The 27,170-nt window shown below is 44.2% G+C and overlaps 1 protein-coding gene across 9 annotated transcripts in view; it reads right to left on the bottom strand.

The window, feature by feature from the left end:
- Positions 1 to 2,956: 2,956 nt before the first annotated feature.
- HNF1B (HNF1 homeobox B) overlaps positions 2,957 to 27,170 on the bottom strand; it is an 84,362-nt gene continuing 60,148 nt past the window's right edge. For 5 of the 9 annotated variants that reach the window (XM_039508271.1, XM_039508263.1, XM_039508269.1 and 2 more), the window contains 6 exons: positions 19,621 to 19,784; positions 15,511 to 15,643; positions 14,988 to 15,062; positions 14,691 to 14,882; positions 11,615 to 11,733; positions 2,957 to 5,649 (listed from right to left, as the gene is read on the bottom strand). In XM_039508271.1, coding sequence (XP_039364205.1) covers positions 5,629 to 5,649; positions 11,615 to 11,733; positions 14,691 to 14,882; positions 14,988 to 15,062; positions 15,511 to 15,643; positions 19,621 to 19,784 — 704 coding nt within the window. In that variant the 3' untranslated portion in view covers positions 2,957 to 5,628. Of the gene's footprint in view, positions 5,650 to 11,614; positions 11,734 to 14,674; positions 14,883 to 14,987; positions 15,063 to 15,510; positions 15,644 to 19,620; positions 19,785 to 27,170 lie in introns of all 9 variants that reach the window. The other 4 variants (XM_039508267.1, XM_039508270.1, XM_039508264.1 and 1 more) reach the window with 3 other exon arrangements.

The raw sequence follows: 27,170 nt of genomic DNA, 5'->3' as shown, positions 1-27,170 counted from the left end.
CCCACCCCTCCATACAACCACAGATTGTGTGGGCTGCAAGTGAGGGTATATTATACAGAATGACTTTATAAAAGGAGATATCAGATTGGCCAATGAACGTTTCTAGGGTGGAGAAGCCTGTTTGAATCACTGTATTTCATGAAGATGGGAAATGTTTTAATTATTAATCTTAACAATAGTGTTCACCATATGAACAATCTAATTAAGTCAGACCTAGTATAGTTGCATCCTTCATAAATATAGGCCAGGAAGAAAATAATCTTTCATGAAATTCCATAGCTGGTTAGTATTTGTATTACAACAGAACCTCAGGCCTCAGCCAAGACCATGGCCCCACTGCGCTAGGTGCTGTAAACACACATAAGAGACAGTCCTTGCCCAGAGGAGCTTACAGGAGTGACAGACAAAGGCTGGGGGAAGAGTCCCAAAGGCTGCGTAATGCTTTGTCTTTCGAGCAAGTGAAAAAGAGGAGACGGCTGACTCAGCGGAAGCTTCTGTCTCGCTGACGTTTCCTGGACTTGCTGACACACAACCACTCACACTCAGCTCTGATCTAAACTCAGGTTTTCTCTCTCTTTACCACTTCTGCTACGTCAGTCTCAGAAGGCTTTGATCCTGCCAATGGCTGTGCCCAAATTCATTCTTGCACACACACACAGCACCCCACTGATTTTAGTGGCGCTCTGCACAGTGCCGAGGTCTGCCTGCATTCAGGAGCACGGCCTGTATCTTTATGGTACTGCTTACTGTTGCCTCCAATAAATGCTGAGTCATTTGTATTTTCAGCCACCATCTTGGTTTTTCCCTTGCCAGAGAGTGTCTGGTGAATGTTTGACTCTGATATAAATGCTTCCCTGGCTTGACTGCATTTTTCACCCACATCTTCTCACCCTTGTGCCCTTTCACTTTCTTACCTGCCTTGTAGTATTTATGTTTCTGAGGTCCTCACATCTAGTAATCGCCATCTTGCCAGGCGTCTGTCACAGAGATTCCCATTTGCCCTCCGTTCTTCCCCTTTCTCTAGGGTATGGCTTTCATTTGGGGAAAGAAGTAGGAAATGGGCACTTCAAATAACAGAGTATTTGAAAAACAAAATTCATTCTTTTTTTTTTAAAATCATCATTCTATGATCGTTTTAAAGGTGGTTCAGAAGTGAGACCACATGGCATGTTAAGATAAAAAGTAGCATTCTGCCCAAAACATCAGATAAGATATAGCAAATTATTTAGGACCAGATTCTCATACTACTAATGCTGGGTAGTATCTTACTTTATGTGGCATATCATTAAGCCATAGCCTCAGCTGTTTAAAACTGGCATAACTCCACTGACTTCAGTGGAACCACGTTGATTTACACCCCCTCAGGATCTGGCCTATCAACTTCAGTGGGGACACTCATGGAGTAAGATACTAGTCAGCATTAATAGCAGGATCTGAACCTGGTCTTTTGTGAGTTGTATGAAATTAGCTGCAGCTAAGCCCAAATGCATTGTGAAATTGCTAATATTTAAGAGTAAAGTTCAGATTGTTTAATCAGCAGTACAGAGCATGAAACTGTCAAAAATTCATTGTCGAATTCAGTTCAGCTGAAGGGAGAAGCATTGGTACCCAGGGGACTGCAAACAGCTGTACTTAAAATGAGCTGAATCTTTTCCCGAAAGCTTTATCCATCAAAGAATGATTTGATCATTTTCATTCAGACTCTCATAGTTTTCATGCTTGTTAATTTAGATCAGCTTTATGCTTCAAACTACTGGCTGGAGAGGATGCCGAAATACAGACCTTTCACAAGAGAAGTTTTCCTTATATAGGTGTTTCTGCTCTAGGTAGAAGCAAGGGACACCAGAAATCTCCCAAGAAAGCCATGGCCCCAAGATGCTGAGCCTGATTTTCTTGAACAGGTTCAGACAGACAAATTTCAGATAAGTGCCCAAACTAAGATACCAATGCAGATTAACCCAAAACACTGAAGCCCAGATCCGCAAAGTTGGTTAGGATTTCAGTGGAAATTAAGAGCCTAAATACACCTTTGAGGATCTGGGCCTGAAGCACCCCTTTTTGATGCTTCAATAGTCTTCTAGTTGTTCCTTTGACAAAGAGCAGGATTTAATAAGACAGCAATACTCTGCACCTATATAGCAATTTGCAATCAAAGACCTCAAAGAATTTTACAAAGGTAAGTGTCCTTTACCCCCATTTTATGGATAGGGTAAATGAGTCACAGAGAGATTATCCTGATTTTCAAAAGCGCTGAGCATCCCCCAGTTGATGGGCGCTCTTTGTCTACCCTGTTGAATGTTCCATCCTAAGTGACTTACTTAATGAAGATAGTTACGTACCAGCCAGTCGGTGATGGCTGAGGTACAAGCCTTGGTAGAATGTCAACACAGTTAGTGCCATAGCCAGTATTAGAACTTTAGTTCCCTGACTTCCAGCTCCAGGTTCAATCCACTAGAGATATGGCCCCAAAACATCATACAAAGGTGCTCCAATTTTGAATTCTGAACTGGACTTTGTAAATGGCCCCTGTCTTTATTATGGAGTGAATCCAAATCCCAGATATAAACACCCCTAAACTTTGGGTTGTTGGCAATCCTGAATAAAATGTTACTTCTGGAGCCCATTTCTTTGTCAGATTAATTCTGTGATATTAATATGAAATATTTGACTTATTAAATCTCGCCAATTGGAAATCGAGATTAATGTTTCAAGAGCGAGGGAAACATTTAGCTTTATTCTTTGATGAGAAGACTCATTCTGCTTTCCACACCGCCTGTTGAATCAACATCTGCAGTACAACTATGGCGGTTACAAGCGCTCGCCTTGTGCTTATGACATGTCAACCCTAGAATTACTTTGCAAACATTTAAATTCATCTTGTTTTTGTCAATGAAGGGATGAGGCTATTAATGCAATATTACCTGGGCCTCAGATATACATCACACACCGACAGGGAGCCAGAAGAAATGGTATTTAATTATAGTATACATCAAAATAAATTTCATTCCAAAGATTGCTTTCCAGTTCATAATGATTTATTACTTGTCGTCCAATAATTCCTACTAATCCCAATGAGGATCGGGACCCCATTGTGCTAGGCATTGTACAAACACAAAAGGAAAAGATGGTCCCTCCCCCAAAGAGAGAATCTGCTGCTTTTATATTTAGTATTGATCATTCTGTTCATAGGAAGACTCTAATGAGGTTTACCCTTTTTAATTGCTCATGGAGTCTGGAATTAAGGCACCAGCTTAAAAAAAAATTCAGAAGTGTCTAAGTGATTCCGGCGCCTGTCCCATTTTCAAGTGACTTAGGCATTTATGCGCCTAAGTCTCACTTCAAGTAAACAAGATGCAGGTTCCTAAGTCCCTTTTGAAAATGGAATTTAGGCACTTTTGACAATTTTACACCAGATCCTTAGCTAGTGTAATCAGTGTAGCTCCATTGACTTCAATAGAACTACACTGATATACAATCAGCTGAGGGTCTGACCCAGTATCCCTTTTTTCCCTATAGTAGCTACAAGCTGGGGAGATGCTAGTTGTCTGATTTACGTTCTAGAGTGGTTAGCAGGATGGAGAAAAGTTCCAATATCCCCAAACTTGGAGTGAGGAGGACCCAGAGGAATTTATTATTTGTGTGCTCCCCTGCTGGCTACTAGTAGATCATCTGGTCTCCTTGCCAAAGGTCTTAATTCTGATCCCTCTGACATTAAGGAAAGTTTTGTTATTGATTTCAAAGGAAGCAGGATTAGACCCAAGTCTTCTCTTGAGATGAATTTGGAATGGGAAGAGATAAAAAAAATTGTTAGCTATGAGCTCCTCCCAAATAGGCCTTTTGCTTAATAATTCTCCCCTCTTCCAGGAACTTTCTTTCTCAAATACCTCTACAGCCAACAAGTAAAGAACAGGCCAATACAGCATCTGCCAGTGCATCAATGGGTGGCAATGGAGATATGCCCTCAAAGCCACCACAGCCCCTTTATGGTCATTTTCCAGCATGTACATTTCTGGTTTAGGGCCAGACTGTGATACCTTTATCCATATTGGACTAAGTAGTACCTCACACTATGCGTAGTCCTACTGAATTCAAAGGCATTACTTGGTGAGCAAGACACTACTCAGTCTGGGTCATGGTAGGACAATGAGGCCCTTAGTGGCAACATATCTGGCTGTCAGCATGAAACACTCACACTCCTGGCACTACAGATATTTTATCCAATTGCAGAGGAGGGAAAGCCAGCAACAGGCTAGGAAGTGGCATCAGAACTATGGCCTTGGCTTGTTAATTGGAAAGGGAAAGTTAACAAGGCTTGCCCTACAGTTACGTACAATGTAAAATAACTGGCTTATATTCACAGTTTTTATTGAGCAGAAGACCAGGTGATATTAGACACCAAACCCCTTCCCACTTCCTGAGGTGATATTGGGATTTCACGTCTCACTTTTCCCTCCTGCTCCAAAGAAGATCAGGATTTCTCCAAACCCCTTTGGAGGTGTAGAAAGTTCCCACTAAAAAGTGTGGTTACCAGCCCATTCAGGTACACAGCAGCAAATGCTACAGGCTTCCTTGAAAACTGCCCACACCTGTAAGCTGAAAACTCCCAAAGCAGTCCACAGGTTTTAATTCCCTCTTCCCTTGCCCCTAAACATTTTCACTCAAAATGCCTACATGTCAGGGAATATCATACGTTTTTGAGCTCTGCATATTGGCAATAGCCACCAGATGGATGGTGCATTTGGGTAGCCTGCCATTGGGTTATGTATTTCATTCCTGGCCTTCACTAAATTTGGGTTCATATTTGTCTGGACTATTGACCAAACCACAATTTGTCAGCCTTTAATAGCAGCTGTACAAAGGATGAGCTTATGTCTGTCCTCACAAACACTGGTTGACTATCATTGTTGACTAGGCCCAGGTGTTTCCTCATGATTTTGTTCATTTAAAGAAAGAAAAATAAAGAAAAACCTTCAGTTCTGACCTTTACAAAAAGAGAAATAAGAAAAATGTTGGCAATATATACAGGTGGGGAAATTGCACTTAATTACAGTAGTTTACATCCATTGGACAAAATTTACTTCTTTAATATAACTCTCTATTTATAGATGGAGATGGAAGGATTGGAGAGGAGAGAAGTTTATCTATATTTACAGTTTAATTGGCTCAGTTCAACAGCACATGCGATTCCTTCTTCCAAACTCCAAGTAACAGCTCCAAGTCTCATCAGTCCATTTGGTGAAGGAATATAACTTAAATATGTTTGATCTTCGTCTTCCTCTTCTGCCAGTCATCAGTACATTTTGTTCTTAATTTTCTCATGAGAGCCAATGCCCTCTCAAAGGCAAATACTTAAAATCCTCAAGACGTCTCTTGGAAATACTGCGTGAAGGAAATGGAAAAGCACAGTCTCTGGGAGTAGGCACTTCGGTCCTGTCAAGTCACAGAAGGGTGGCTATTAAGTCTTGAAGCTCTAGCTCTTTTTCAGGTTAATGGGCGTCTCGCTATGGCACTAGACAAGCTGGCTGAGCTTCACTATGGCAACACCCCTCGGACTTCGTTGGTTACCGGCGTGATGTTGTGGAAAATAAGTTCCCGTTGCTAGGTGCAGAATAAGTGAGGTGTGGAACATCACCAGGCTTGCAGGGGACACTGGGAGAGAAAGAAGCAGGATGCATGAGTTAGAGAGCGTACAAAAAAATATTGCAATGTGCAGAGGTGGAGTCACTGGACCTGGATGATTTTATGACACTCGGGATTGAGCTTTCAGGACCATTCAGGTGTTCATAAAACGTTCAGTGTGATACACACAGTAATTTGTACGCTGCCTTTCCTTCCATAATATTATGGGCGCAGAACATTCTGTCCTGCACAAAGGCTCCAATGTGCCAAGCAGCCTCAGCTCCATGGAGTTCTGCTAGTATTCTACACATCCCAGTAAGTCCGTTTATTGACCGAGGCTAAGATCCTCAAAAGTATTCAAGGACCTAACTCCCCTTGAAATGAATGAGAGTTAGTCACCTAAAGGATCTGGATCATAGAGATCAGTCCCGTTTACACCAATTCCCATTAGCCTCAATGAACTCAAGGGGAAAATACTCCAAGGTTGCAGATTGGGCCCATAGCTCTTAGAAGATTTTTATGCAACCAGTATATGGGTTCAATCCTGTCAGCTAACTTGGTAGTTAAGGACACTCATCGGAGCCTAATCCAACTCCCACTGAAGTCAGTGGGTGTTGGATCATGCCCAAGGTCTCAAGAGTTGCAACGGGGAACACAGTGGGAAAATAGTTTTCACGCCAGATGTTGCAAAAAAGGGCCTGTGTGTGCCCAGTCGATGGGAGAAATTGTTCCAAGACCAGTTCATTTGCCTTTGCAATGCTGCCAAGATCAGCCAAGCGTATGGAGGTCTGCTGAGTAAATGCAGTCACACGAGTTAAAAGTCGCTTGGGGGGCAGCTCATGTTACATACAGGCCAGGAGTTATGACCCTCTGATGGCTTTCTTGTGACCTATGTAAAATGAGTTGAGGATCTCAGTCCCAGATCCACACAAGTATTTAGGCTCCTAACTTGCTGGGCTTCCGTGCCTACTAGGCAGGTGTCCACGTCACATCATCCACGCAACTGGTGCTGCCTTACCAGCACTCTCAGCAGAAAATGGGTAATGGGACTCCCTTCTTGTACCTAGATCAGAGTCCCTCCAGATCAGAGTTGAGGCATATTGAGCACTGGGGAGCATAGGAGATGGAGATATACCAATCTCCTAGAACTGGCAGGGACCTTGAAAGGTCATTGAGTCCAGCCCCCTGCCTTCACTAGCAGGACCAATTTTTGCCTCAGATCCCTAAGAGGCCCCCTCAAGGATTGAACTCACAACCCTGGGTTTAGCATGCCAATGCTCAAACCACTGAGCTATCCCTCCCCCTCAGCTTGCCTTGCTGCTGCTTCTGCTGCGTGGCGGCTACACGGAGGACGGCTGTCTCTGGTTTGTCTCACCAGCACTGACTAGAGAGAAGACACTGTGTACAACATGCCCCTCTGCCATGTCTTTTCTTGTCTGCTCGGTTCATCCTCTCTCTTCCCGTCTCACCTCCCCAGCCCCACTCCTGACAAGGCGCATGCTGCATTTCAAGAGAAGCTCCAAACGAGGGAGAGAGGTGAGAGCATACGCTGAACCACTTGAACAAGGGCAGGAGGGACAGAGCTGGAGGTTCCATGATCCTTCACTCTCCACTCCCTCCCATCTCGCCTACTCAGTTCTTCAATTTTCAGATTTTGGGTGGAGAACAAGAAAGCCTGGGGTGACCTTGTAGATTCAGTGAAACATCATAACAGGAAGATAAGGAGCTGCCAGGAGGCCACTAGGACATGTCATTAGGGATGGGCCTCACCGCTATCAGATGTTTGCTAATGCAATAAAATGGTGGCTCAGCCTTAAGTGTTGTCAAAGGAACTGGGAATTATTTACCCCTTCCAAGTCTAAACATAAACATCTGATAAGAGATCAGCAGTGTGGTGCTCAGAGCTGAGGCTGGCGAGCCCAACCCAAAGGGGTGGCTTAACCGCTTAACATGGCATTCTGCACTGTTGAGCAAGAGACACCGGCGGTGTTCCTCTTCCTGCTTCCCAGCAGGATGGGGATAGAGCACTACAACTGGCCCATACGGCAGGAGAGGGAGGGCTGCAGTATAGCTCAGAGGGCAAAGCCTACCACCAAGCTACATAGATAAGCCCCATCCACTTTTGCTCAGCTGGAAGGATCCTGTGAGAGGCTAGGAGAGGGAAGATAAACCACAGACTGGCTTTGCATGAAATCTCTCCTGCGAAATGTCTTAAAATCTTATAAATACAGGAATTTGCATTGGGCATTTCAGACTTTCCTGAGAAAGGAGCACCCTGGCCTCCCATTTTTATTGGTCTGCCAATCAATACAGACTTTCCATCCTGATGAAGTCTAAACAGTGGCATTTATCTATTTAGGAATGGGAGTGGAGACCATCTGGGGCATGCCCTCTTCCACACACACACACTGAACTCCTTCCAGATACGTTTCTTCTTTTGCACCCATTCTCTTCCTCTTCCAGCAGCCCATCCTCATAAGATATTATAATGCTCTTCACCACACACCACCACCACAGCAGTGGCTACCGAGAAAATGATAGGCTCCTCCTCCTCCTTTGACCTATTTAAGCCACCGCTTGCATGCACCACTCTCCACTATTGGCTCGAATGGTCAATCTGCTCAAGTGCATAAGGTTCCTTCTACTGACTGCTCTGCCAACAGGCCTCAACCCAAGGAGATGTAAGTTTTGGAGATGAAGGTTCTGACTAATTCTCATCGCTGTGTATGTGCAATGAGTAGGTGGCCAGGCTGTCTTACGCATTCAGCTGTGGATGGATACGAAGCAATTTTAGCCCTGGGGCCTTGTGCATTTAAGGTGAGTGTGTCTACTTGCACGTGGCTTGGCACAGAACTTTACCATGGGAACCACTAGCATTATGTTTTCAACATCAGCGCTCATATCCTTCTGAACACTCAGAGCAAAACTCCAGTTAGCAACCAGTTTGAGGATGAGGGTCAAAGAAGCACTGTCAAGTGACATGTATGAGATCAGGAAATAAAAACCTTTTTATTAAACAAAGCCTTTTGACTCGTTTTTTGTCATGTCAAAATAGAGCGGAAATCGGTCAAATGATCAGCTGGTGTCCTAGGGCCTGATCCAAAGCCCCCATCTAGGGAAAGGCTCCCACTGACTTCCCTGGGTTTTGGAACAGTCCCTTAATGTCTTCTCTTCAGAATTCTGCTCCCCTCTTGCTAAAAGCAGTAGGTGGCAATGAAAAAAAATATTCAATGACGTTTAGGATGAAAATTATTTCTCGCCTTTGCCGCTAACGGTCAAATGGTGCTTGCAGAATGGATCATAGAAAAGCGGGCCTATCTATGCAAACTTGGGCCTGCACACTTACTAATGAGCTTTGTTTGGGACTTCTGAGGGTGAATGTATTCCAGTGCACAGACCCTTGCATCACTCAACTCCCACGCTAGCCCTACTCTTGTGGACTTAAAATGGTGCTGGGCCTGTGCCCATAGAGAAATTTCATTCTATGCTCAGTACAATTTGCATGAGCAGATGCTATGGTTGAGTAACGTGGTATTTGCTTATTATGCTCAGTGCTTGTTTGCAGGGGATAAAACAAGAGTACATTTAAAAAACTTGAGGTAAAATAGTGTGTGGGGGGGGAGGGAAACGAGTGGCTTGATTATCTTGGCCAGCCATGCTTCAAGGTAGGCTGATCATTCTCTCCAACGAAGGGCATAAGCCATCATTAGGCTCCATGACAGGCCTAGCGGGTAGCATCGTGCGCTATTTTGATTAAAAGAACATTTCCTGTATTCAGAGGGCTTGTTTCAACAAGCAAGCATCAAAGTCAACTAGGGGTAAGCCAGGATAATTAATCAAGAGAGAAGTTAGGGCTGAGCGCACACCAGATGGATTGATAAAGCCTTTCAAAGGAAATGGTATTCCCTAGGAGTGCTGATGCGCCTGATTGCCCGACTGATTGAGATTTGTGGGCACAGATAAATGTTTTCCCTGCACACTACAAAGAGTGGGAAACCTGACAGGAGTCGCAGGGGCAGTGGGATTTGGAATTACACTTTCACCTTCCATTTTGTGAGAGAAACGTTCTGTGGCGGGTCCCACACCCGGGGCCAGATCGTCAGCTGGCATAAGTGTATCTCCATCGACTTCAAAGGAGCTCCGCCAAATCACACCCACTGGGGATCTGGCCCAGTGACTCCAATGGAGCTGCATCAGTTTACACCAGCTGTGTGTCTGGGTCATCGTACTTGGTCTTACACAATCCTGTTTCTTTCATTTTTTTATGGTGGCAGAGCCTTCCCTTTGCCATCCTCGCAGGGAAACTTTAAGGACATCAGTGAAAATGAACCCAGGCAGCAATTCCAAACATTATTTGCTGTGCATTTGTTGCAAAGATTTTTCTCTTCCCACCGTCAGAGCTTAGCAAAAATAAGTTTATCTGGATACAAGTTCAAGGTTGTCTCCTATTTATCTAGTAATCGATAAGGGCCACATATTTCTCACAGTCCCCAGAGCACTTTTTTTTTTTTTTAAAGCGCTATTGTCTGAGCTGGACACTAAAAATGTAGGGCCTGATTCACCTTCACTGATGTAAATCTGGTGTGACACCAATAAAGATTTGGGGGCTGTGGACCAGATTCACAGCTGGTATAAATCAGCATCGCTCTATTGACTTCAATGGAGGTGGGACAGTTTTTACCAGCTGGAGATTTGGCCCAATAACTTCAATGCTGATACACACAAGCTGAGGATCTGGCCCCAGATTTGGATCTCATTTCCACTCATGTACATTTAGTCTAACGCCAATGACTCTGACAGTTACTCTGGCTTGTCTTGCTTGCAGTTTAGAGCCGGTCTCTCAATAGAATCATTCATTGTCATTTTCAGTAAGCCTTGAAATGACACCAAAAAGTCATTTTGATTCAAGGAAGTTAAATTGACTTTGATGGAGTTATGCCAGAGATGAACTTGGTCCATTGACTTTGCTGCATTCATCAAAGGCTCCACACACCACCTTCAAAAGACAAGCCTGGGAGCTTGAATTCATAACTTTGCTAGACAATAAATGACATGGTCTTCATAAAGACATGGGATTTATGATTTATTACAACAATCTGTAACCCACTAATCTCCCTCTTTATCCTATGACTACAAGGGTGTTAATGGGCCACTTCATTTTCAATGGTCTTAGAATCTCTGTGTTAACTACGTATGCTAAACCATCTGTTCCATCTTGTCTTTAGCTGGGACACTCTAGGTATCTTTCCCAGACCTGAAGAACTCTGTGTAGCTCTTTCACCACCAGAAGTTATATCACCCACCTTATGCTTTTTAAAACAAGTCATAATAAACCAGCACAGCTTGGTGTTACATCTTCATGCTAGCCATTTTTGGGGCCAGGTTTCAAGAAGGAAATTATTTGGATTCACAATGGGTGACAGGTGTTGGGTTGAGAGCTCTGGAAAGTGGAGTGACATCCTCCATATATACACTGAATAGCACAGCCCAAGCCACGCAAGGACAAACTTTCCCCTTCACAGATCTGCCAACATGCCTTAACTCTGCACTGGGATCACAGATAGAGGTAGGTGGATCACTCACTCTCCACAGCCCATTCACGCTGGGCCCTCTCCTTTGAGTCTGCCAGTAAGAATGCCAGTTACCAACATGGACACTTGTGCACTATGAACAATCCTGAGACCACCCATTAATTTCCACGCAAAACCTTCAGCTGCTGTGGTTTATATAATGGACTGGTCATCCTGGTATTTAGGGCTGAATATCAAACACTATCCACAAATAGCAACACACAGGCCTTTGGATCAGCTTTTGTGAATGCTGGTGTGGTCCCTGAATATCACTCTTAGAACGGTGGAGCTGAGAACAGACACTGGGGTCTATTCACCACCAAATGTATTGGCTTAAACTCCCATTAGCAGCAACAAGCGTACCAGGGAAATACACCATTCACACTGAGAGAATCCTATCCCATTTTCCCAGCATGCACGATTACCTGTTTATTGGAAGACATATTGGTTAATGTACTGATGCTGCTGGTATCTGTGACCACCATGGCTGATGGAAACCGGGAAGTGTGGGAATACTGGGGAGGCTCCTGCTTGTGTGCATACACTATGAAAATGAAGGAGAGAGACAGCAATCAGATAAATGCCAGCTACAGTCTTCATGCAGATGCAAAGCAGTCAAGCCAAAAGGTTTCCAACACGTTTGTGGGTTGTTGTTTTTGTTTGTTTGTTTTTGTAAAAACAAATAAGGAGGAGTGGTTGGCGTCCTCCTTAGAGGTCTGCAGAATCCACCTGATTTCTCTGCAGCAGCATGTGGAGAGATGAAGGATTAAAATAGCCTGGTTTGATCCAACAGCTGTAGACCCTCAAACCACTTTCTGGGAGGCCATTCTGCTGGAGAACCAAATGCACAAGCAAGACAATGAGCAGGAGTGCTGGACAAGAGCATTGGAGGCAGCATAGGCAAATATCCTAGATGAAGTCAACAGGTGTTTTGTTTACCAGGCTGACCCGGGAATGGAAATGCCTGAATTAAGAAGCAAGCTCTTTGTCCAGCTGAAAAGTGTGAAGCAACTTCCCATTCTGTTCTCCTCAGCCAGAAAAAAAGGTAAAAAAAATTCTTAACTCTGGTTGGTTGTTTTGAAAAGCTTGTCAAAAACTATTTGATAGAAAATTGGGTTTTCAGCTAAATTTTTTTTTGCAAAAAATGTCTGCTTTCTGAAGAAATTTTTGATTTTTCATCAAATAATGGAATTCCCCCAAACTGAAATATTTCAGTTATGAAATGCTGCTGCAGTGCCTCATGGGAGTTGTAGGTCAGGTTCCTCATGCTTTAATTCTTCTCTATGGCTGGTCTCCCCAGACAAACTTCATCTCCCATGATGCACTACTACCATATAACTGCCAGGATGTACTACCTCCTCTCATCAAGAAGAGACCATGATGCATCCTGGGAGATGTAGTCTAACCAGGGACCCTAGCGGAGAGAGGAATGGATGCACAAGGTGCAGTGCTTCTATATTGTGATGCCAACTTTTCCCAACCTAGTGCTAAAAACTTCCCAAATCTGGTGAAAAATTCCCAAAGTTTTTTTACAGTGCTTCTATATCCTGGGGAATTTCCCAAAACCTGGGAATTTGTGAGTAAAATGTTTCAACTTGGGAAATTGGGAATTTTTATTCAAAACATTTTTTACTCACAAATTCCCAGATTTTGGGAAATTTCCCAGGATATAGAAGCACTGACAAGGTTCCTGAACTTCAACTCCCATGAGGCACCACAGTAGTATTTCACAATCTAACTATTTTAGTTTTTGGACAAAATATTTTGCTGAAAATCCAAATTTTCTGTGCAAAAACAAACACACACACCCCACCTCCTTTTCTGACCAGCTTTAGCATTTAGCAAGATACTCCATCTGCTGCTGCTGTCAAACCTCAGTTCAAGGACCTATGTTATAATCACCAACCTGCTGGCCAAGGAGAACTGGAAGAGTCTTCCCCTCAAAGTCTCTGCTGCTCCTCAGTTGGCCAAAGGCTTATTGTTTAATTACATGAGGCCCCTGCCCGGTAAAACTAAATGCCAGGAATAAAGGCCATGTATTCCATTTGGCAAAACAGATTGTTAGTCACAAGGATAGGCAAGGTGTTTTAAAGAGATTTGTTTTTAAGCCTGAGACATGCTACAGGTAAACTACACCTGAAAATTTAGTAAACATAACGGGAGCATACACTAGTTTACAATTAGACTGAGGTCTTGGAGAATAGTAGAGTTGCAGTTCACATATATTATGCAATTAGGCATCTCAACTGCATTGTACATTTAAGCATCTTGCAGAACAAAATTCCCCAATAATTTGGGGAAGGAAACCCTGGACACACAAGATTTCTTGCTCTAATCTAGGTCATAACCTATTTTTTAATTTTTTTTTAAATGATCATGAGAGTGTAAATGAATCAGGCACAATCTGAAAATTGTTGTTTGTAGAACTGTAATATGAGAAAAGCTCAACTGAAAAAAAAAGCCATCAACAGACATAAAAACAAAGGCATCATTTGCAGAACATACAGGTAGTTCATCCTCCCCCACATACCTATGTTCTAACTTCCTCCCTAAAGTGCAAAGACCATAATAAGTACAATGAAATGGTTGGGATTGTCAAGGAGACTCAGGGAGTTAGGCACCTAAATCCTATGGACTTTTACGGACTCCCTTTGTAAGCCCTAGCCAATAAATACAGCCATATGGAAAAAAAGTTATCATCTGTTGCCTGTCCAAATGTCCACAGAGCTAAACCTGTTTGTTTTTCATCACCTGCCTGGCCCTCTAACTCCAATTATCATGTTGAGTGCACCTTAAAGGGGTGGTCCTATCAATTGCTGTTAGAGAAGAACTCAAAATCTCCTTGGATAGCACAGTGCAGGCAAGCACAGGCGCTATGAGGACATAAACGGAAGATCCTCAACCAAATTCTGCTCTGATGTAAATCCGGAATAATTTCATTGACATTATTCTGAATTTACACCTGTGATCGAGAGCAGAATTTGGCTCCTGGACTTGCAGGCCGAGTATGAAGGAATAAGCTTATGCAGCGGGAAGGTGCACTCTGTATTCTAAAAGAGGAGCAAATACATGTACTATGGAAGGGTGAGACGGGACGGGTGTAACAATGGCGAGTGGGCAACATTCATTGCCATGTGTTGGCTCTCTCTGATGAAAGCGGAGTCACTTCCTCTTTGGGTTCTCACATAGTCCTAAAAGGTGAAGTTCTGGGGTTTTCATTCCCCTGATGCTCTCTGGGACGCACCCTTTTTATTGGACTGCTTTTGCGCTGGAGAGTTTGTGATTCCCCCAGGAATCAATCTACTTTGGAAAGGGAATGTCCTAACACCTGCCGGAGAAGATGACCCAGGTCATGAGTTAGAATCAACTAGCCGGAGGGGTGGAGAGGGCAAGGAGGGGAGAAAGCAACGTTAATTCAAAACGTATTTATGACAATTGGCAATTATAATGCAGCTAAATCCTTCCCTTCAGGCCTCAACAAATACCTGACAAGATCCTTACTGTGTGAATTCTGCAGCTGAGTCACTGTGGCCATAAAAGGCTGCTGTGTCATATGGCTGGGCGACTGCTGCATGAGTGGCTGTTGATGAGGACTGTGTAGCTGCTGGGAAAACTGGACTGGTTGTAAAGCTGCCAGACTTCCGGCAACACTGTTGATAACAGGGACGCTCTGCGCCTGGGAAGTATTTAGACCTATGAGAACAGAGGAGAACGAAACAACATGTCAAGATTTCAGTGCCAGTGGAATCAGAAACTGCTGCAGTGGAATAAAAATCGAGATGAATGTTATCTTCATACATTGGAGATACCCACAAGGGTTGTGCTGTACACGGTCTGCTTCTCTCTGCAGTGCAGCAGGGTATGCAGTAAACCCTAGTAAAAAAAAAATCAAAGGGTTTTATCCCCCTCTCAAATACATCTGTTTTCACAGCTTTCAATGGAGTTCCTCCTAGTTTATGCCCGGAGCAGCTGGTCAGATCAGGCCCTAAACACACTGGGTGAAATCCTGGACCCATTGAATTTAATGGCAAAACTCCCATTGACTTCAACAGGGCCAGGATTTCACTCATGGCACATAGCCACTGCTTCCCTTTCCCTCTGAACTTGGTGGTGAAACACCATAGCACGTGGCAAAAGACCACAAAGTGCGTTAGTGCTGGGAGTGAAGAACGTTACTGTACCCAGCTGGAACTACAGAGGAGGGGGGATTCAGAGCTGCAGAACGGAGTTACTCGCACACTGCTTCTAAACATACCAGCCGAGGGGATAAAAGCCCTATCAACAGGAGTGTATTGAAGCTAGAGCACGGTGAGGCACTTACTTTGCGCGATTGCCATGACGCCAGAGAGCGGTGTCATGATGAGGTTCTGAGATTGTTGTGGGTTGTGATGAGGCAAGCTGTGGATATTGGTCAGGGTACTTACAGGGGGCAGCCCACCTCCCGAAACAGAGATCTGTCAAGAAACCAAAAGGGACAACAGACATCAGAGGCGCGATGGACAGGAGCTGGGTGACAAAACAGCTTCTAGACAAATGAAAGTGACTTTGGCTAGGGCCAGCCACACAGAAATGACCCCCTTCATGCATGACTAGGCCGTTCACAAAAAAGACAAGCAAAATCATCTCACGGAAAGTGACCCAGTCAGTCGGGGGAATCCACAATTTGTGTCAGTTGGGAGCTCTCTGGGGCAGGAACTCGCTTTTTGTTTTCTGTTTGTACAACACCTAGCACAAAGGGGTCCTGATCCATGACTGGGGCTCCTAGGTACTACTGCAGTAGAAACAGTGAGAGGCATTTCAGGAAACCTGCTTCCACTGCTCCCATCAGTCTACCAGATCCTAAATTTTGGATCCTCAAATCACGCTACAAAAACTCATCTTTTCTGCTCAGGCCTTTTCTGAGTAAACAGCAATGTTGCCAGTTCTTGAGAGTTCATTGCAATTTTCTTGGTAGTTAGTGTTCTATTCTTAAAGCCTCAGATCCTGGAGCCTTGTGATTATGGGAGAGTCTGAGATTCATTAAAACAACAACCACAACCACCACCAAAAACCCAATAACTTTCTAGCCCTCATGGTTACAAAAGAAAGGTGGAAAATTTGAATCATAAAGGTTAAAAATGCCAAAGGCAAAGAACAGACCCCAAATGTATTATTTTTTAAAATTTCATTAATTTTTAAGCCAGTTTCATCATTTTAGGGGGCCAGACTCATGATTTTTGAACTGTTGCAGCTGCCAATACTGAAACAGGCTCTATGGTGGAGGAATGCTAGTTAAGTGAGTCTGGTTAGGCTCCAATTCAGCAAGGTACTTAAGGAAAAGCCCAACTTTAAGCATGTGATTTGTCTCATGGACTTCAAGGGGACTGCTCCTGTGCTCAAAGTTACGACACATGCTTATGTGAACGTCTTGCTGAATCGAGGTCTTGATGTTTCGGACAGCAACCCAATAGTTCATACATGGGTGCCTGAAATGAGGTTATTTAGGCCTAGTCTGGACGGGAGAGACGTCCCAATTACAGCCATCAATATAACTGCACTTCTGCAACCCCTGGTGCAGACAAGGCCAACTGCTTGCCACCACAATAAGCTTTCCCAGTGCATATTGTGGCTTTCCTTGTCTATAATGCTGAAGGTTTGCACCCAGTGTCTGAAATTGGGGTCCCTGATGCAGGCAAGGATTCAGATACCTAAATAAAACCAGTCTGATTATCAGAAGTGCTGAACATCCACAAATTCCACCGACATCGATGGGAGCTTCAGGTACTCAGCCCTTTGAAAATTCAGCCCACTTTTATTTAGGTACCTCAGTGTGGATTTAGAGACACTTCGGGGTTCCAGGTGTGAAATTTTTGGTCTCGGTTTGCAAGTGTATCATGCACATGTGAGCTTGAGATGGGCCTTGCTTTAATTGAAACAAATATATCAATGCATTTCAGAGCATGAGAATGAGTCAGATTTTCTTATCCAGTATTTTCCCTTTTCAAAAAGTTCTTCAAGGCCAGTTTACACCACAGCAGGTGTGCAAGTCAAACAATCAGTCACAAAACCATGGAACTCCTGCAGTCTGGGCTAATTTCAAACTTGAGATTAGGACCAAAAACTTGAACCAAAAGAAACAAGCTAGAGATCACATGATGAAGAAAGTATTCAAACCACATCATTAAAACAACCCTCCACTGAGTTTTCCATAGCTGTGATGGTAAAAGGCAACGAAAGCTCATAAAACAATGACAAGCCCAAACTCCTGATAGGTTCAATAGCATGTGCCTCAAAAAAACCCAACACAACATTATCTTAAGCTGCAATGACTTCCTTGGCTGTTGTTAATTCGATATGGGATATTAGAGAAACATGTTTACTCACTGGAAACCACAGCCCACAGCATATTTGTGTTAAATAACTTGCAAGCACTAGCTAGCTCTGCGGAGGAGATCAGAAATAAACGGGATGACAGCTCCATATTAACGAATGACCATAAATGTTGTTGATGGTGCTGTGCATCCTGCACTCAATGGGGCTGGTTGAGCACTGCGTGAAGATGGATAAAAGCTTTTACTGCTGTGCATGTTTCTGTGATGGTTAAAATTGGTTCCATTTCAACTGTAACTTGTTAAATTTCAAACAAGCACCGTCGTGCTTTTTCCCCCATGCTGCCCCTCACACTTGGGAGGAGCGGCCTGTAAACATCTGCAAAACTACCTCATTGTCCTCCTCCAAATCCTTCCAGAAAGCTCACCTTTGCTGTGATGGCTACAGAAAATTTAGTAACAGGTAGCACAGAGACCACTGGCTATCATCCTGCTGACCAATCTCATCTAATTGTGCTACCTCCATGTGTCTGTCTGTCTATGCACCTGCTGTCTTTTGTCTTATACGGAGACTGTAAACTCTTTGGGGCAGGGATGGTCTCTCTTCCATTTGTACAGCACCTATCACCACGTAGTTCCTCTCTGTGACTAGGGTTCCTAGCTGCTATTGCAATACAATAAAATAAATAATATGTTTAGGCTACTACATCAGAATACTCTCCTGACTTTTAAAAGGAAAGGCTCACAATGCCTTATCAGTCATTTTGTCCATTTGATTTTTAATGCCTGATGTGTCATCTATTCTTCTGGATTATTTTCTATGATTATTTGTGATCTGCTTAGAAATGCATGTCCCAAATTTTGGGGGCATGTGAAATCTGAACATAGGGGGTCGTGTGCAAAATCCAGATCTCTCCTTGCAGTGAGTCAAACCTAATGTTCGGATTGAAAGGCTTTTACTGTAGGAAGTTAAGATTATGTAGTTTGGGCCCACTGATGCTTATTACCCATTGCCACATATCTTTTTTCAAAGGCTCTCATTAGGGAAGTACTAGAATTCAGTTCCCATTGTCTTAATCTATATTATGACCAGGACTCATTTATAGTTCAAAAGCCTGTGTATGGGCCACCATGCTGTCTCTTTCACCAACAGTAGTTCAATAAGAGATATTACCTCACTGATCTTATCTCTCTAATACCGTGGGACCTCCAGAGTTAAATGCATAAACTGCTACAGCTTGAACTACAGAGCCTTGTTTACTGGGGCTGTAACTAGAGCTTGGCATTTTCAAAATGTTAAAAAATAAATTGGGTCAGACCAAAGACTGAGGGTTTTTGAGATTTTTTGGGAAATTGAAGTTGAAATTTTTTTTCTTTTTAGGTCAATCGAAATGTTTTGTTCAGCTATCCAACATTCTGAACTGGTTTTGAAGGTCTTAAAAAAAGAGAAGAGATTATTTTGGTATAAAAAAGCCCTTTCAAACTGAAAAAAGGAAAAACATTTCAATTTTTTAAAGATTTTTAGACAATTAGGTGAAATCGACATGAATTTGCAAAATGTTTTGGTGTCACCAAATCTGTATTATTCCACTCAGCTTGAGCAGTAACAGATTCATATCCTCTGTGTGTGTGTGTGTGTGGGGGGGGAGAGTGTGTGTGTGTGTGTGTGTGTGTGTGTGTGTTGGGGTCAGACAGGGGAAGGGGCTTGCTTGTAAAGAAACTGCTTCCCTGGTGAAACTTAGAACTTTGTTGGGCTTCAGAAAAAAAAAAAAATGAATGAGCATTTTATCAACACGAATGTCATCGGCAGCGAAAAACAAACAGTGATCCACCCACTGCGCTACTTTACAAGGCATTCAATCAATAAAATGAGAACGGGCCTGTGTCAGGTTTATTGGCTGGGTTCTGAATGTGCACCACTACCTGGCGGGGAAGCTAGCGCCGCCTCTGACTCCTGGCAGCTGGGATTTTTTTTTACCCCGCCCCCCTCCTCCAGCCCTACAATGCTTCATTGTTTAATGTGGGCCTTGTGTGAAACTAAAAAAAAAAAGTCTTGTTTGTTTTGCCTGCTGGGCCCTCTTATCTTATCAGCTTTGGAGCTACAATAGGCCAGGTGTACTCACCATTTTACCATCAGGCGAGAGTAAATTGTGGCCTGGGTCCAACCCTGCTGGGGAAACCTGCTGTAGGACGGACTGGCTGGTGGTCACCATGGTGTTGTTGCCATGGTGACTGATTGTCGACGAGGAAGTGACCTCATTGTTCCCCTGCTGGCTGTATCGGACTCCTGCAAAAACAAGGCCAAGTGCGGTGTATTAACAACCCCGAGCGGCCATACAGTCATACATGGGGTTGATTGCACAAACCGAAACATCCTGGCCCCGCCCCTGCCCCTGCCCCGGCCTTCTCAAAGGGCCCGCCCCTTCTCCAAGGCCCGGCCCCCTCTAACTTCATCTCCCCCCCCCCACAAGCACTCACTCTCCCCCACCCTCACTCACTTTCACCGGGCTGGGATGGAGCTGAGGGGTTCAGAGTGTGGGAGGGGGCTCCAGGCTGAGCCTGGGGCAGGGGAATGGGATGTACAAGGGCTGTGGGGTACGGGAGGGGGCTGAGGCAGGGGGTTGGGGTGCGGGAGGGGGTGAGGGGTGCAGGCTCTGACCATGCGGTGCTTATCTCGGGCAGCTCCCGGCGACTGGCAAATCAGCTCCAAGGCTCAGGGGCAGCCAGGTGGCTCTGCGCGCTGCCCCTGCCTGCAGCACCTCCCCCACAGCTCTCATTGGCCACGGTTCCCGGCCAATGGGAGCTGCAGAGTCGGCGTTTGAGGTGGGGGCAGTGTGCGGAGTCCCCATGGCCATCCCTGCATCTAGGAGCCAGAGGGACATGACGGTCACTTTCGGGAGCCATGCGGAGCCAGGGCACATAGGGATCCTGCTTTAGCCCCTCTGCACTGCTGACCGGACTTTTAGCGGCCTATTAAAATCCCCCAGATTGGTTTCAGTAGCCTCCGGGAGATCGATTCCGATTCCAGGAGACTCCCGGCCAATCCGGGAGGGTTGGCAACCCTAGTCAAAGCATTTTCATGATATACGGCAGGTTAAAACAGCAGCAAACAATCAGTCAGCATAATATGGTGACGTTTCTGGGGAGAAAAAAGGTCATTTTTCACGGCTTTTATTTAAAATAAATAATAATAGTAATAATAAAAGACACCAGGGATAAAACTCTTCTGATACCGCACTGTCAGAGACCTCTATACATCCGTTACCAAGGCAGCCATGATAGTTCATGATCTTGTTGCTCTGTGCCTTTGTTACTAGTCTTCTGTGTGCGCTTGCAAAAACACCAGGCTTCATTACTGGTGTTTTCTTACAAGAACCGCACGAGATGGGCTCAAGCGGGATCTAGATTCCTAACACTCCAAAGCTCATGAGCAGGGCTGACTCCAGGCATCGGCGTAGCAAGCAGGTGCCTGGGGTGGCCAATGAAGGGGGGGGGGTGGGCGGCACAACCGGCCATTTGGCGGCAATTCGGTGGTGGGGCTGTCACTCCCTCTCTGAGGGAAGGACCTGCTGCTGAATTGCTGCCAATCGCAACTTTTATTTATTTATTTATTTATTTATTTTTGGTGCTTGGGGAGGCAAAAACCCTGGAGCCGGCCCTGCTCATGAGAAAGAGCTCTTCAGAGCCAGAAATTTGCTTTGGGCCTGTTTTATCTGAACCCACAATGTTTGAGGCAGGGGGAAAGTTGGGGGTAAGTTTTGGGTTCGCTTCATCTCTAATCACTGACAACAAAAGCAGTGAGAACAAGACATTGGGAAAGGGGCTTGAAATCTTTTGCACCTTCGTTCTGCTCAGTTGTGTCTTCTATATTACTTAGAATCTGGGGCTCAGAGTGGTTTTGGTTTGTTTCGCACTTACTTTCTCAGCCCTGGTTTGAATCAATTTAATTTGCTTAGCGTTTGCTTTTAAAACCTCTCATTTTGATGGCACAGACATAGGAATTCTGAAGAAAAGGCAGGACTGTTTGGGCTGCTCATTCACATGCAGTTATCCGTAATGCTCTTCCTTCTAGCAAACAGTTATTTCAGAACCATGTTAAAAAGAGTCAGAGAAAGCCGGTGATGCACGGAATCTGGTGCTACATGCTTTGCTAGCCAGAATTGGGGAATGTTTCTCCCCTGTCTTCCTAAATTCAGGTTAGGGCAAAGTTTCCAAGGTGCCCTCAGCCAGGTCTTAATTGCACCTGCAATTTGGTTTTCATAATTATTTACATGTGTAAATCAGACAGTTGGATGTCTTGCCCCCACCCCCCCCAGTTTGTGCATGCAAGTGCCATTCCTATGTGCAAATGCAGCGTTTTGCATGCAAAAAAGCCAGCAACCAAAATGCAGAGGGCAACTGTAAACCACGTTGGTTTAAAATATGTTGCTGTTGTTGCATTTGGATTTGCTTTTTCACCACCGGTTCTTTTAGACAGGTTACCCACTACTCTGCAGTCACGCCATCTATTGCATCAGATCAGTGACAGGCAGAAAGAGAGTGCTCAGAATATGCGCAGCATGGTTTAAGCCTGTCTAATTGCACTTTATGCAACATGTATTCGTTGCTGGGCTGAGGCGTTTCAGGGCTGTAAAACCCTTGATGGAGAGCTTTTGTGCACGGGACACCTTTCCACAGATGTTTACAACCTTCCCCCCCACTGTAAAAGCTAGATGAGAGAAAGCCAACAAGAGAAAAAGTACACAATGTGTGCTGACAGGCTGGCATGCATCCAGGAGTCAAAGGCCCCAAGTTTATTTTACTGTCAGTCAAAGTTCTGTCCCCAAATGGGTTGTAAAGACAACCCTCAGCGGAGAAGGCCAAAGCTAGTCAAGGACTCGCAGGGAAGCACATGGAAAAACGATGTCACCTCTGATCTAGTCCCAGCTGCTGTTATTTAACTGCAGACTTGACAGCAGGCCTGGGGACTGACCCAGGAAGAACCCCAGTACTCACTTCCCAGATTCCCCTGCACCCAGTTCTTATGTCACTAAAAATGTTTGTAATGTTAGTCCTGGTGCAAGTTGCCAGGCTGGCGCCCTGGTGACTCAAGGCTTCTATTTATCTGCACAATGGAGAGTGGCCAAACAAGATTCACCACCTTGTTCCATCTATGACCGCCCCTCTCCCTGTGGCTGGGTGATCTCTCAGGGCAAGACGGCATCCCGTGTCAATTCAGTTCTTGGCCTTGCTATCTTGAACCCTGATCCTGAGGTGAGATCTGTGCAGGTGGACACCAACACCGTCCCAGAGCACCACTGGCTTCAATGGGGTCTGCGTGGGTGCAAGGGTCCACCTACTGGGGATCCAGTTGCAGTGTGCCCTTCACCCTGGTATCTGGGCCTCGCTTGTGAGACAACCCAGCAACGTTCCAAAGAGAATTACTTGGGATGATGTTTTTAATGACATGGACACTCTCCCCAGTGTAACTGGATAGGAACCCCCTCCCCTCAACTAGGCTACAACTGCAAACAAGGTATCATACTCAGGAATTTGTCAGTGTTTATGACAATGTTTTAAAAATGGCTGACAATCAGGGCCAAAAATTAACTTCAGTTTTCTAGGTAAATATCAGGGTTGATACTGGAGAACAGGAGGACAGAAAAAAAAGCCCTGAATAAGAGAAAAATAAGAGTATTGAAAGTCAAAGCAGTTTAATGTATGGTTGACAAACATTAACAGTACGTATGCACATCTAAGCATGCATATGTATCTTCCTCTACATTGCTTTACTTTAGCAGACGGACTTGCATTTACACTTCGACTAACTTATTAGGAACACATTTCCTAATGTTACATATTGGATTTTCTTACCTTAGTCAGTATTTTCATCTACTTGCGTGGTCTAAAATTTGGGTGAAAAAATCAAGAATCTACGCTTTAGCATGGGCTAGTCAGCGAGTATTTACCCAGGGTTCTGGACGGGCCATGCTTAAGCCTGTGCTGTTACAGCTTCACCACTCCAGGACCCAAGCTAGCAATGTTAAAGCTAGCTCAGACACACCTACTCAAGCCCCAATCAGGTCCCGTGACTGCAGTATAGACATACCCACAGTTATAGCTATACATACATCTGGACATTCCTGTCCTCTACTGGTTTGGACTGTGAGGTGAGTGAATCTGTGTCCCATGAGATGACTACTCCCCCTTTATGCCCCCTATCTCCTGATTCTCTCAGCTATCGAAAAGTCTTCCTAGCAGCCCAGCGCAGTCTGGTTCTGACTTCCCTTCCAGGCCTTTATGAATCATGTTTCCATGCCAGACTCAGTCCTGAGACACTTGTGAGCAGGGGCGGCTCTAGGATTTGCGCCGCCCCAAGCACGGCGGCACGCCGCGGGGGGCACTCTGGCGGTCGCCGGTCCTGCGGCTCCGGTGGACCTCCTGCAGACGTGCCTGTGGAGGGTCCGCTGGTCCCGCGACTCCGGTGGATCTCCCACAGGCACGCCTGCGGATGCTCCACTGGAGCCGCAGGACCAGCGGACCCTCCGCAGGCATGCCTGCGGGAGGTCCACGGGAGCCGCCTGCCGCCCTCCCGCGGGACACCGCCCCAAGCGCGCGCTTGGCGTGCTGGGGTCTGGAGCCAGCCCTGCTTGTGAGTAACAGATCGTGTCAAGGAAATAAAAGAATGACAGCTCCAAAGGGAAGAGGACATCTCAGCCCATCAAAGTCTACATGCACCAACGATCCAGTCTGGAGTTAGCACAATGCTTCAGTATAAATATAATCTGGCTACAAAAATCCCCTGCATCGATAACCATAGGACCTGCAGTGTGTCATTGGAAGGCATCTACAGCAGATCACAAATAATTAACTGAGGAAACCCACTGGAAACAAACGCCGCTTTTACAAGGCCGCCTTGACAAATGCAGCATAAAAGCCCTTTATTATAAACAGTCAAGCACTACATATAACAAGCAGGTTTAAGACACTCTCTTCGGAGATAGAAGTGACTGCTTGTGACAGGTACAGGACTGACAGCCCTGGAGCCTCATTGCCTCTGTGTGTTCATAGAACAGATACATCTCTGCTGCCCATGCTGTAATTGCCTCGCCATTGTTCCTCAGCCCTGACTGAGAGGAACAACACCTCGAAAAAGGGTCTGAAAGGGGTTCAGTCCCAGGGCCCATTCCATCCTTAGCCTCTGTGCTGAGACCCCCAGTAAGAATGCTAGTTAGCACCAGCTGAGATGCAGAGTCCCATCCAGTGAGAAACTGGAGTGAGACCACCAACTCATTCACACAGGCCACCGCAAAGCTTTGAGATGTGACAAATATTGACAACATAGCATTTGTCATATCCAAGAATCCGACAGGTTCTTACAAACATCTTTGAAAGGCTCCAAGTTAGAGCTAGGTGAAATTTTTTAGCCAAACATTTTCCGCCCCCCACCAAAAAAAAATAAAATAAAAATAAAATCCAGATTCAGGTCAACTGCAATATTTTGCAAATTCATGTCAAATTCACCAAAATCATCTCAGTTGATAATAACTCACTCCCTCCCAAAATCCCAAGACATTGAAACATTTTATTTTGACATTTTCAAGATGAAACATTTTGATTTTGCAATTTGAAAACACCTTTTGTTTTGTAATGCGCTTCAATTTCATTTAAAAATGCTTTAAAAAGCTCAAAAAACAAGCAAAACATTTTGGTTTTTGGTCGAACAAAATGCATCATTTGCTCTGTAACTTTTTTTTTAAAATGTTTTGTTTCAATTAAAATTTTAAAAAAAAATTCATTTTGGGTTAACATTAAATATTTTGCCCTCAATTTTTCAGAATGGCCAGCGGACCAAAAAAGTTAATTATTTGTACAGCTCTACTCCAAGTCTCATTACCATCCTGCCCGCCCACTAACCTACCTACCTATCTACCTTCCTTTCTTAATGGCCTGGTGACACTGCAAGGGCTGTGATTGGGAGCTACGGACAAATTGTAGGAGAGATGATTGCAGTTTTGCCAGGACATGTGTAGCCATCATACGATGGTGTGATAACATCGCAAATCCTGAATCTCACAGATATTGTAGTGACAAGGAGTTGTGAAAATATCAGGCTCTTCATGTGAGAAGGACCCAAGGAAATCACCACTGTCCTAAGCATTTAGGGCAGCTTAGTGGCAGCCCTGTGTAAATTAGAAAAATAAGATTCCCTACAGCCCACATGGAAGGCAGCTGCCCAGCTGCCAACTCTAAAATGTTCAATTTGCAGACACATCAGGTGGCTTAAGTGCAGCTCTGCACTAACTGAGCTGCCTGAGGCTACAAACCAGCTGATTTCTTTGTGAGATTTCTAATACTCCTGCTTCCGGACAGAACCTAGCAGTACAGATGTAGCAAAAATGAAAGATAACGGAGTGATTGGGGATGACAAGGGAACTTACACAAACTTCACAAGAAATTTGAAAAAAAGTTTGGGCAAAGTTTCACGTTGGTCATTATTTCAACCAAGGGGAGAAAAGATCCAAGGGTCACAATGTGGGTTAGTCCAACCACAAGTCGGTGGGCTTGATGCAGAAATCAGTGGGTAAAAGTCTAAGAACTAAATGATCATTAATGGTTCCTTCTGGTCTTAAAAAAATATATATATGATTCAATGGTGGTGAAAGAAAGAAAAATGAATGATGGTGGATTATAATTATCTGACATGACATTTTTCCTCCTGAAGGATCCCAAAGCACTTTAAAAATTAGCATAGAAATGTAGGGTTGGAAGTCAACTTAGAGGTCATCTAGTTTATCACCCACTGAGGAAGCACTGAAATGACACATATGCACCGGTCCACCACCTAAATGCAACCACCTCTGGAGAAAATCTGTATGATTCATCAAACACTGCCCAACAAACGAGTGCAGAATGAACATGAAAAGGCCTCTCTCTCTTTTTCTTTAGATGTTCAGCGTCAGCTGGTTAAACATGTTGAACAGTTAGGAATCCTCCTGTGATGACTTTGGCTCCTAGTTTTTCCCCAGCAACTCTCCCATCCCTGATAATGGAAGAATGTTCTTTGGCAGGTAGACATTTGCCAGTCTGAGTGACTGTCCCAGCCACGAACAGGGTAAACATTACTCAACTAAAGTACTGTCACACGCATTCTTGTCCTGTATTCCTAACCTCATGCAAAGTGTGTTCCAACTGCTGTTGGGTCAGAAAATCTGACAAATTATTTAAACAATGGGAGGGGAGATAAAACCAAGAAGAGGGGGAAGCTATATTTAAAAAAAAAAATCTATAAATGATAGACAGCTCCTGTTTTCTTTAGTAGGAAGCAAAAATACAATTTGGTTCCTTATGGAAAAGCCCCATCTAACTTACTAGGGAGCAAACCAATAACATTTTATAGAAATGTAATAGGATTCTATAGAAATTACTCTAAAAACCCGTAGTATTTTACAGAGAATGAGTCTCTTTCTAGAGGTTTAAGAAATACTATAAAATTCTGCAGTAGGGATATTATTCTCTGTTAAATCCTAGACAGTTGTTTCAATCTCTATTAAATATAGTAGGGTTTTCCCACAAGGACTGATTCTGTTAAACACAAAAATCACAATATTTCCAACCCTGGGTCTCAAAAAGCATGTGTCAGTGCCCCCTCCCCCATAATGTGATTAACTTAAAAATTATTTTTTTAAATGAT

Source organism: Mauremys reevesii, linkage group 20, assembly GCF_016161935.1.
Source record: "Mauremys reevesii isolate NIE-2019 linkage group 20, ASM1616193v1, whole genome shotgun sequence".
Taxonomy (NCBI): Eukaryota; Metazoa; Chordata; order Testudines; family Geoemydidae; genus Mauremys; species Mauremys reevesii.
The sequence above is the reverse complement of the archived record's forward strand: the minus strand, read 5'-3'. Positions and strand labels throughout refer to the sequence as shown.